Source organism: Melitaea cinxia, chromosome 16 (genome assembly GCF_905220565.1).
Source record: "Melitaea cinxia chromosome 16, ilMelCinx1.1, whole genome shotgun sequence".
NCBI classification, from domain to species: domain Eukaryota; kingdom Metazoa; phylum Arthropoda; class Insecta; order Lepidoptera; family Nymphalidae; genus Melitaea; species Melitaea cinxia.
The window spans coordinates 1121069-1133623 of NC_059409.1; the positions used below are offsets into that span (position 1 = coordinate 1121069).

General features: G+C 34.2%; 2 protein-coding genes across 3 annotated transcripts; both read right to left on the reverse strand.

The window, feature by feature from the left end:
- Nucleotides 1-951: 951 nt before the first annotated feature.
- LOC123660846 (MD-2-related lipid-recognition protein-like) lies at nt 952-4309 on the reverse strand. 2 transcript variants are annotated; one of them, XM_045595876.1, is made up of 5 exons: nt 4167-4309; nt 2251-2367; nt 1727-1899; nt 1077-1174; nt 952-1030 (listed from the first exon to the last, which is right to left on the reverse strand). In XM_045595876.1, the coding sequence occupies exons 1-4, from the start codon at nt 4252-4254 to the stop codon at nt 1085-1087; spliced, it is 468 nt and encodes a 155-aa protein (XP_045451832.1). In that variant the 5' UTR covers nt 4255-4309; the 3' UTR covers nt 952-1030; nt 1077-1084. The 2 variants fall into 2 exon arrangements, with proteins under 2 accessions (XP_045451832.1, XP_045451831.1); XM_045595875.1 differs by having other exon boundaries at nt 952-1174.
- Nucleotides 4310-5851: 1542 nt separating this feature from the next.
- On the reverse strand, nt 5852-9057 carry LOC123660848 (MD-2-related lipid-recognition protein-like). The gene is made up of 4 exons (XM_045595877.1): nt 8923-9057; nt 6902-7009; nt 6501-6673; nt 5852-5984 (listed from the first exon to the last, which is right to left on the reverse strand). Exons 1-4 carry the CDS (start codon nt 9005-9007, stop codon nt 5901-5903), a joined length of 450 nt encoding a protein of 149 aa, XP_045451833.1. The 5' UTR covers nt 9008-9057; the 3' UTR covers nt 5852-5900.
- Between the last annotated feature and the right edge of the window lie 3498 nt (nt 9058-12555).

The following is a 12555-nucleotide window of genomic DNA, read 5'->3' on the forward strand; positions in this document are numbered from 1 at the left end:
AAGTGTTATGTTGGGCTATTATAGCAATGAAATGAAACTTCATCACATTTAATATTAATCGACAATAATAAGGATGTGTAATGATTATGTAGTGTTCATTATGTGTTTAATATAAATTACAGAGGTAGGGTAAAATGCAGAAGATAGCCATACAAGTAAAAATTAAAAAAAGTAATAATTCTAAGTAGTTTTGTATTCTTATGGTGAGTAAGAGTAAGATTGCCAGAGTACCTGGGTGCTTTTTGTTGACAGCAGGGGTAAGGTGGATAACCTGCTCTTAGTGTTAGAGGCGTTCATAGGCTACGGTAAGTGCGTACCATCAGACGGTACGCTAGTTTGTAATATGCTTCAGCCTGTAATATCCCACTACTGGGCATAGGTCTCTTTCCCCATGTAGGAGAAGGATCAGAGCTTAATCCACCACGCTGCTCCAATGCGGGATGGCGGATATATTCCCTACTATGAGTAACGATCGCTATCAGGTGTACATGATAACAACCGGGACCGATGGCTTAACGTGCTCTCCGAGGCACGGTGGGGAGACCCACAAAGACTGCACAAACACCCAGACCACGGCAAACACCTGTATGGCCAATATAAATGTTTGTCATGAGCGGGGATCGAACCCGCAACCGCCAACGCAACAGATACAATCCACGGCTGTAACCGTTGCGCCAACGCGGCATCAACGCTAGTTTGAAACCGTAGTATTTAAAAAAAATTTTACGTAAAATTTACACATATTTATAAAACACTAGCTTTTACCTGTGGCTTCGCTCGTATAGATTTTTTTTTAATAAAAAGTATACCATGTTACTTCTAATACCTCCAACAATATATACATAAAGTTTCGTGATTATCGGAAGTAGTTTTCACGTGAAAGCGTAACAAACAAACTTACACACATATTTATAATATTAGTAGGGATAAATAAATAATTAAAATCTTATCTATAAAGTATTTAGACCAATTTTAGCAGTTATTCTTTGTGTATTTATTTGATGATTAAGGACCGAAATTTAAATACATTCTTCTTCTTCTTCTTCTTAAAATGGCTTTCAAATTTAAATATAATTAAAGCAGTTTATTTAAATACGTTGACGTTTAAAGTAAAACAACAGGCTTCAGTTTCGTCGTTCTCGTTCCAAAGTCTCACTTGTATCGGAAATTTACCCTGAAAGCAAATTAAATAATTAAATGAAAAAAATTTGGCCATAGAATATAAAATTGCTGTTTAAATGAAGAATGTTGCCAGCAGCTTGCCATCGTTGCTCCTAGACTAGATTATGACCACATTTACACGTTATTTTTGAATAAGATTTGTGTTGTCAATAGGTACAATACTTTTATTTGTATATAGATAAATTATTTTGTATGGAACAGTCTATGGTTGAGTGAGAGATGACATGTGAGGGAAGGTTATGAAGGAAACCAAACCCAATGAAAGTCGATCAAACACTAAATTTATTAAGATTATTTTGAGTATATATAGGCAGAAGTAAAGACGTCATTTGACGTCATTCGTAGCAAACAAATATCAATTTCATTAGAAATCTGCATAAGTAAAATAACAATTTCGTAATAAATCAGCTATATTAAAGAGGTTACTAATTAGCAAAACAATCATATTGCTCAATGTGCGTTAACCCGTACATATTTATTGCATTTCATATTTTCATGTATTCTAAATTAATGGAAATAAAATCGTTTCACATCTACTACTTACGTAATGCTTCTTTTCATAAACGAAGTCGATATCCATAACTTGTCTAACATTGTCTTCCAGGGGACACGAGGAGTACTCGCAGGCGTCGACAGGAGGCGTCACAACGGTGTCGAATGATCCTGTATTCTGGTTGTCACTGACGATAGACAGCATCAACTTATTTGCTTCGAAACCTGCACACAATGTCTTTAAGATTGAATTACTGTTTTAGCTTTTAATATAATTCTTATTGTTGTTCTTAATATTATTTTTAAATAACTTTTCTAAATATTTCCTCTTATTTCAGGCAGTGTAGTGAAACATTATAAATAAATCTACGAGCACATATTACAGAACAAGTTCGAAGACATGTATATTCACTAATCCACAATGTAGCGGAAGTAGATTTAGCTTTGTAACAGAATATAAAAACATTACTGGTATAGATAATCCAAGGTTGGATAAAATAATAAAATTGGGTATTTAGGGAAAACACTTAAGGAAATTTCTTTTGTTGTTTTATTTGAGTAAAAAAAAAAACTTACGTGGTGTGAAGTCAAATGCCAAAGTGTATGGTTTATTTCGTCTCAGTAAACAGAATCCCGGACCGTCCGGACAGGGATCCATTTTTACACTGTGTATGCTACATTTATTTGGGTTCACTGAAAAATTATGAATATGTGTTAGTTGTATTAAAGTATCACTAGAAACAAAATATTGTAAACAATTTTAAAGTTATGACGTGAAAGTTGGATGTAAGGTAAATTGAACACCGCATACTTGGTTTTCTCAAAACTAAAGTAGTTGTCCAAACCAGTCAGGTATCTATGAAGAAGCGTATAACTTAAAATATCTCATTTGTCATAAGCATGCAATGCACTGTCAAATATTTTCCTATTATTAAATATTAGGTTCTTTATTGCCTCCACTGGTGACAAGAGGGCTGGTGCATTTTTTATCCAGAGAATCGTCATAGCGATTCAACGGGGAAATGCTGTCAGCATTCTTGGTACAATTCCTCGCGGACATGATTTCTACCAAAACTATTTACTTATTTATTTACACTCTCGCACACCAATACAAGGTTTTAACAGTATTACAAATGATATATAAAAATAGAATTTGCATCAGTTGCAACAGGCGGCCTTATCGCTAATATAGCGATCTCTTCCAGGCAACCTTTGGACAGAGGACTAAATAAGAAGTGTGGGATGGGGCGCAAAAATGTTATATAACATACACATGAACATATTATACTCATATACGTACATATACACCACATATATATATACATACATATACACATATAAATACACATGCACATACACACATACATATACACACACAAATACATATATATCTATAAAAAGCTTAATAAATTTTAACTTGCTTAAATGAAAGACAAAAATACAGTAGGTACTGATATAAATATGTATAATATTTAATAATAAAAATAACTTTTCTTCTTAATGTATATTATAAATATAAAAGGATCTGAAATATATCCCTGTGAAAGACCGATTTATGTCCATCTAGTCTTTTCCACAATTCTACATTCAGTAATGTCGTTTTAATTAACTACGTAATATTAATCGGTAAAACAGGGTTTCCCTTCTCCATTAGACCTGCTCCCTTTGTAGCCATAGGGCTTCCAGAAAAGTGAATTCTGCCAAACCTGTACCTCATTAAATATCTGTCTTGTTTTTGTGAGACGATTGAAGAATCTGATCCCACAAATAAACATAATCATGTCATTCAAAACTTGTATAAGTGTTAGTAGCGAACTGGACTTCCCATGCCATAATATATTTCAAGCCACCTAAGAGTGTTTTGCCATTTTAGGATATGACTTCCTTTCTATACCTGTTTTATGGGGGCGGTGAAGTAATTAAACGTCAAAGCAGTCGAATTTACGGTCACATAGTATTAGTACAGATTCGTAACAAGCCCTGGACTTTTATGGTAAGATTGTGGGCCAGTGCCATAGGATAGTGAGTGGATCAAATATTCAATTTAAACGATGGTGAGTATGAAATGGTAGCATAAATTACATTACATTGTATACAAATTCTCTGATATCATATTTTTATGTATTTTGGAATGGAATCAAATGTTAATTAACTACTCACTTCAGCCTATTGCAGTCCACTGCTGGACATGCCTCACAAGTTCGTGCCAAAAATGGCGTGAACTCATGTGTACTGCCCATAGTCAACACGCTGGGCAGACATTAATTGATCGTATTGGTGATATGCGATAAACATAAAAAAGTTACAAGAATAATTGCTGTAGCTACCTTACGTAATCTTAGCGAAGATCACGGTGCTACATATTTCTGCCCATTAGAAAAAAACAAAGACTCTTTTCTCATGGGATGCTAAATCATAAAGCATACTGTGTAGAGAAAGACGCAATGTAACAATTTTATTACAAGAAAAATATAAAAACGAAAGAAACTTACCATCTTTACAGAATTTCCTATTTACATATTCCGAATTGATGAAACTAAAAACGCAAAAAAGAAAAAATACTACTAATCTTGCGTCCATTCTGCTTAGGATTCAATTAGTAAATGAAAGGGTCGCTAAATGCGATTCGTTCACACACAGTTAAACCGAACTTGTTATTGTACCTAGAATATAATTATTTCACTGATAACACTTTGATCTGGTGTCTGTTGTATGTAACGCCTGCAAATGTCAAATAACACACGCATTGAATTAGTTATTATCAATATTAGTTTTGATAATAGCAGAGTTATCTGAATTTTGGTTACCATTATTACAAAAAAAAAAAAAATTGTATGCTAATTTTGTGCATCATTTTGAAATTTATTCTAACGTGGACGGACGTGGAAATGAATTGAGCTTAGAGCAGTTGGTCTCGCTGTTATTATTCTGAGTCACATCATGAGGTAGGACACAGCAGGAAGTATCCTGCTCAAAATCTGGAGCACCCTGACTGGGGAAGTCCTATGTGAGGACAGAAGATTGCAGCTAAATAATACTGCTTTCAAGCAGTGTTGTGTTCCTGTGGTGTGTAAGATGATCAGGGCTCCTGGGGGAGCATAGGGTTGGCAAAGCGTTTTTGATGTTTTAGGTGTTGCAGGCGTCTATAAGTTTCAGTAATGGCTTACCATCAGGTTAGTTTAGCTTGTTTGCCGACTTAGGCGTATAAAAAAACATATTCTGGAGTGGTAGCTTTACTTCTACAAATAAAATAATTTATTTTTAAAGTTTTAATTTGTAAAATGACGATTCGAAAGTGTTCTTGAAGCCTATTTGAATAAAGCTATTTTTGATTTTGATTTCGTTTGGTCTCAGTTGTGTAATTTAAAGTAAATAAAATGCAAGAAATAATGTTAAGTAGTGCAGCAAAACAAAAATAGTTTAACAGTGCAATATGGATTTTTGATTTTATGTTACTTCCTTTATACGTTATCTATGAATTGCTGAATTGGTTTTAAAATCTGCGAAACATTACTATGCAAAGTATATATGTAACGACGCTTTGGCGCGGCGGTCTATTGAGTATGAAGAGTTTAGCGTTAATACTTGAAACTTGCTCCTCATTTATACTTGAAATATAATAAAGAGTAAAGGATATTATTCCACACATTCAGTCTGTAACTTCCCACTGCTAGGTATAGCCAGGCCTCTTTCTTCATGGAGGAGAAGGATTGGAACTTAATCTACCACGCTGCTCCACTGCGGGTTGGCGGATCAAAAAAAAAGGTCACATTTTATTAAATTGCTGTATTACAGGACAGGGACACGGGAATATTTTCTAATCTGTACTAAGGATGTTTTAACTTATAAATGAACGAAACGGTGTTTTCGGCCTAACTGAAACCAAAACTCTGTTCTGGAATTGTTAAATTAATTTCTAGCTAATTTTTCCAAATATTTTTATGTCCAATTTTTATCCATATATGATTTTCTTAAGTAAAGGATTACACTACCACAAAGATTTATTTTTGATTTTTTATAAGTAGAGGATTACACAAATTACAACTTTACGAAGACAAAATATACTATAAAAACTGTGTGATTTAAGGAAATTAAAAATCTGCGACTACTATTGTGGGAATAAAAAGTTCGACATTTTGTATTATATCAGAAATATTAGCAATTAATATTAAAAACGTAATATAAAATCGTTTATTATATGTACATATCACATTGTTATGATGTTATTATCTCTTCAGTTCGATGTTAGTCCTGAAGCAGCACTCTTTGCCGTCGTCTGTCCATATCTTCCATTTGAAGGTATATTTACCCTGAAAAGTTGAAATAATAATTATTATACATTTAACAAATTATATCGATTGATGGAAAACAAATAAAATATATATAAATATTACTATTTTATCATACGACGACGGGTCTCTACCGTCACGTTGTTGTTAATATGTTAATAACCATGCTATATAAGCTAGCTTAACACTATAAAAATCACGCAATATAAGTTACTAAGCCGATAAACATAATTAAATGAATATAACACAAGACAATTTTAAAGCAGCGCCATCTATGAGATTTTTCTGTAGATATGAAATGTAAAGAACAAACGGGTAAATGAATGTTATTTTAAAAGTTATAATCGTAGGTATTTTTGGTGCTGTATAGCGTTTACGCAGACGACGTCGCGGGCAGCAGCTAGTATGTTTATAAAATAATTAATCTTTATATAAGACAGGATGGTGCGGTAACTACGTCATACAATGATTAAAATAAAAATAACAACAAATCGAATTAGATTTCGTAATTAAGGAAAAAAATCAAAAAAAAATTACAGTGGGTAACTTCTTGGATAATTGAAGACTGTAGTCAAGCTCCTGTTTCTTGCCAGCCTCCAGAGGGCATGAAGTGTACAGGCACCCATTAGCTTTATCGAGCTCTGAGAAAGGTACTTCACCACCAGGGCTATCCCAGAAGAGACCAGTCGTTATAGAATCACTTGAAAATTCTGGAATAAAAGATTACAATCACATTAATCTTTGAAAAAATATATGTAACGAGCATAGGTTGGTAGATGTACTGTAACTACCTCAATATAATGATCTTAATATCTTCTAAGTAGGTTCAAGAAGGTTTTAAAAAGTTCTTTTGAATTTTACAATAATGTATTTATTATAGCTAAGGTAGAAATGGAATATACCTTTCGCTAAAAGGAAGTTAACAAATTATTACTTACTCGGTGTGAAGTCGAAGGCTATGCTTGGAGTAGTCCCTTTCTTTAAAGAGCACATAGTCGGCTTCTTACACGGTGTGATGCGGACTTCGTTGATATCGCACACATCGCCTGGAAATAAATACATAATCAACAAATTAATCTAAGACAATTGTGTTCGCTCAAACGAAAAAGCCAACTTCCATTTTTATCGACAAGCAATACAACGTAGTCAGATAAATATTTAAATATCTGTCGTCTGTATTCGATCAAATTTAAATTGGACCAAATAATGTAATGTATGACTAATAAATTAATAATATTACTAAATAATGTTTAAATAATAAAATATTAAATTTAACTTCTAAAACAAAATTATTTTCATAACAATGTTTGTCGAAACGTTAATTGATTCACAATTTTTAAAATTTTAGAAAAAACTAGCGACCCGCCCAGGCTTCGCACGATTGCAACAACTATAAGTGTTCCTCTACTATATTATATTATGCATGTATTATACATTCGTTGTGTGGCTACGGTAGCAAAGAATATAGTCACCCCCTCTCTGCCCGTGGGTGTCGTAAGAGGCGACTACAGCGTAAGCGACAGCGTCTTCGGTGCGACAAAGCCAGCCCTACGGTCACCAACCCGTCTGCCCGTCTGTGTGACTATGGGCAAAACACACTAGTTCACGCCATTTTTGGCGTGAACTCGGGGAGGCCTATGTCCAGCAGTGGACTGTGATAGGCTGAAATGATGATGATGATGATGATACATATAAACCTTCCTTTGGAATAACTCTATTTACTAACGAAAACCGCATCAAAATCCGTTCCGTAGCTTAAACATCTAAGCATACAGACAGCGGGAAGCGACTTTGTTTTATACTACGAGTATGTAATGATACGGGAGAGTCTTTAATACGGAAATCAAAACGAGTGTGCTTTAGACTACACGACTGAAGTAAAACTTTTTTAGTTCCATCTAGATTCAACTTATATCTCTCTCTATCGTAACGCTCTCGTCACACATTCACCGGCTTACGACCCAAGTCAAGCGTGCGTCAAGAAGTTTTATTACAATTAGGCCCTGTAAATATGCGTGTAAGCTAAATGACACAGACAGCACACACGCTAGTTCGTTCCGTACATTAAGTACATTGATATGCTCTCTGATACGACACTATCAAAGTTCAATTGAAGACGTTTTCGAATATAATTCGGTGTGTGTATGTAAATACATTTATAGATCTTCTTAGATGCAGTTATTTAATGATTATCATAATGTGATGGCAGTAACAATAATATCACAAATTACAATAATGGTAGACTCAGTTATCTGAAATATATTGTGCATCTAATTTATAACATCGTTAATGTTAAAATGTTTTTTTTAAATGAGACTTTAGGTACTGATTACTAAAAGATCTTAATATAAATAGTAATTTCTTATGGATTTATTTTTGAAGTAAAATTTCTTTACGCACGCTTGACTTGGGGAGTTTGGTGCATGCGTGAGAGCGTTACGAACAGTGTGATCGGGCGAGGCGAACGGAGCAAGGAGAGAGGTGCGAGCACACATTTACTTTAACTCTTTCTGTCATAGCCAGCTACGTTTCGTATACCCACGGGATCATGGGGGTGAATTACACGGGTGAAGACAAACATTTAAAGAGCGAGTCACAACTACCTATTCTTAGTTACATTGATCACATAGAATCAGTTAAAAAAAAACTTTGAATTATAAAACAGACGCAATAGTAGACAATAAAAATTAATACAAATGGAAGAAAAAAGAATGGAGGGACAAAGGAAAAAGAAGGAAGGAAGAATTACTACAAAAAAGGAACACTTACAACAAAAAAAAATCTAATACATTGCCTTTAAAAAAAAAAAAAAAAAATTCTTGAAAAGAAAAAAAAAGACGATATGTATTAATAACTCCTTGAAATTTATCGAAAGAATATATCTTATTTTGGAGACAGCTTTATACGTAAATGAAGACGCTATAAATTTAAATTTGAATAATAATCAATAAATACTCACTATCTCCGCAGTTTGTAAATTGAGCGACTTCAGAAAATGCAAACCCGAAAAGGGCAAAGAAAATTAATAAAAAATTTGCCGCCATCTCGACAGGTCCGTTCACTGGTCCAGCCCTGTCTGACGTTCTTTAACAAATAGCTCGGTGGTCGTATCTCGCTGACCCGGAGATAGGGGCAACCATGTATACCGATTAAATATTTACAAATATCGTTAATGAGAATTTGAGTTTGTGTTTTTATTGAATTTTAATTCTTTCAAATTTTAAAAACTATTTGACTATTAATAGGATTATTTCTTAGATTTCGTCTCCTTTACTTATGAAATTTAAGCTGTGGCAATCAGTCAAACACTATGTATATATATATATATATATATATATATCCTCCTCCTCTCTTCCCGTGGGTGTCGTAAGAGGCGACTAAGGGGTAACACAGTTCCACTACGACCTTGGAACTTAAGAAACCGACCGATGGCGGGATAACCATCCAACTGCTGGTTTTGAAATACACAGGCCGAAGACGGACAGCAGCGTCTTCGGTGCGACAAAGCCAGCCCTGCGGTCACCAACCCGCCTGCCCAGCGTGGTGACTATGGACAAAACACATGAGTTCACGCCATTTTTGGTTCGAACTTGTGATGATGATGTCGATTTTCTTTGTTTAGCGTTCAGCAACACATTTAGCGTTGAGTTTTTATTTCCAGAGATTCATAAACTTAACATTATTTTTCCAAATAACGTCACGAGCAAACGTAAACAATATTTACTATCGCGTAAGCAATAATTTGTATGTTTTTTAGATTTGATTTAAGGAAAAATGGAAACGTTAATACGCTTATAATTTATTGTTAAGCAAAAAAATGAGATGCCGCGGTACATTAAACTGTGGGATAACGACGATGAACGCTCATTTAATGAGAGCATGATCTTGATAACTTGTGTAGTAGTAAAACTTCGCTGGAGGTGATTGACTACATCTTGTAAATAGTTTAACAAAACATTATAATTTTTTTTTTACGGAAATTCGTTTTTTTTCTTTTATTCATCAAATACCTAAACAATAAAATAACTTATTACAAAGCAGCAATAAAATCCCCCCACTGGTTTATTCCAATGCTATTTAGTCACCAACGAGACACTATAAACTTAAAGGAACAACACATTCCCACACCGTTCTATTAGAAGCAAGCTGGGACTGACCAAATCTAACAAATTCAACCAAAATGATGATACAAAGAAACTATAAACAGAAAGGAAATGCAGATAACCAAATGTATCAGAGCTTTCGAAACACCGTCGTATCAAGAAAGTGAGTTTTAATGCTTCACCTTGTAATATCCCACTGGAAGGATCAGAGATTAATCCACCACGCTGCTCCAATGCGGGTTGGCGGATATATTCCCTACTATAGATAACGATCGCTTTCCGGTGTACAGCCAAACCGACCGCTTTAAGTGCTCTCCGAGGCACGGTGAGGAGACCCACAAGGACTGCACAAACATTCAGACCACGGCAAACATCTGTATTGCCAGTACAAATGTTTGTCATGTCCGGGGATTGAAACCGCAACGGCCAGCACAATAGCCACAAACCAGTGCTGTGACCTTTGAGCCAACGCGTCGTCACTTTATATATATATATATATATATATATATATATATATATATATATATATATATATATTACCATATATATTTACAGTATTTACTGTTTACATTGTCACCACATGACGATTTTTTTTCTTTTGGTAAAATTTGTGAATAAAGACAAAACTTCATTCAGTGACATTGCAAGGATATACCTACTTATTTTTACTGGTGTACGTCCAGAGGTCGAAATTCGACCATAATTGAAAATTTAAATTAAAAAAAATATGAATATAATGAACCTTTTTTAAAACTTTTAAATTTGACTACAGACTGACAATCAACAAAAGAGCATAATATGCGTGTGTGTGTCAAATACATGGAAGTGTGCGTAATGTTTTATTTTATTGATTTAATATATTTTTATGCATAATTAAAAAAAAATATTATTCTGCACTCCTTCTCTATGTAAACTATAAGTATGCGAAGTTTCATACTTTTCCGTCCACGCAATTTTCGTAAAAAGGGGTACAATGTGGCAAATGGCAAAAGCCTCATGTATTAAACATATAGATAAAGATTAAAATACGTCATGAATTTTCGTATATTAAAATTTGTTATAATAATATTGTTATTTATTTTTTTCTATCTTTATTTTATATTAAATACTTTTGTTTTGTTATTAAAAGATGATAAGTGTGTCTATGTACGATAATTCTACAGTGAACGCAAATCATTTTAATGAATAATATAATCATTAGCACTTAGTACAACATCAACTTGATTATAGTGACAATTATTAAATATTTACATTTTATAATAAACTATTTTTTGACCGCGGTTTCGCTTTTATAGAGATTTATTATATTTAATAAAAGATGTTAGAGTAGTATCTAATACGCTTCAGCCTGTAATATCCCTAGGCATAGGCCTCTTTCCCCATGTAGGAGAAGGATCAGAGCTTAATGCACCACGCTGCTCTAATGCGAGTTGGCGGATATATGAGTAACGATCACTATCAGGTGCACATGATAACAACCGGGATCGACGGCTTAACGTGCTCTCCGAGGCACGGTGGGGAGACCCACCCAGATTTCGATCAGGCTTCATAAAGCAGTTGTACGAAAAACACCCTCTTCTTTCAGTGATGCGAACTAATCCACTATTTTATCATCCAAAATTAACGCAAAAGCTGGAATAATAAATTATTTTAAGTGCAATCAAAACGATAATAAATTTCTTGCGGTAAAATTCGATTAAGACACTTGGAATACTTCATCATTCATCATCATTTCAGCCTATCGCAGTCAACTGCTGGACATAGCTCGCTTTCTATTTTTAAAAAGGCTGTCAGGAAGCATTATCTTGATATTCAACGTGAATAAAATTATATATATATATATATATATATATATATATATGTATGTATGTATGTTTGTATGTATGTGTTTGTGTAGGTATATGTTTATGTATGTATGTATGTAAATAAGTAAATATATTCAAACGTTTATGTCTCAATTTGTACACCTACACTGACACAATACCATCTCCTCTGCCCCTAGGTTGCCTGGAAGAGATCGCTTTTTAGCGATAAGGCCGCCCTTTGTGCCTGATGATACTCTGTTTAAGTTCATAATATGTATTATTTCTGTTTTGGTGTACAATAAAGTGTATTGTTATGTTATGTTATGTTATGTTATAGCTCTCCACACGTTCGTGTCAAAAATGGAGTGAACTCTTGTGTTTTGCCTCTTTATTTATAAATCAGTACCCAACCGGGTCTTCCCTCTTCAGTGCGACAAAGTCAGCCCTGCGGTCATCAACTCACCTGAACAGCGTTGTGAATATGGACAAAAGACACGAGTTCGTGCCACTTTTGGCGCGAACTTGTGGAGGCCTATGTCCAGCAGTTGACTGCGATAGGCTGAAGTGACCCAGCTATGTAACAATGAATGCGGGTGTCTATAACTCCAAAAGCAGTCTAAAAATAAAGTTTTATGCATCTTTAAAGAAAAATTGCGCTTTCACACATAACCTCAAGTAGTGTTG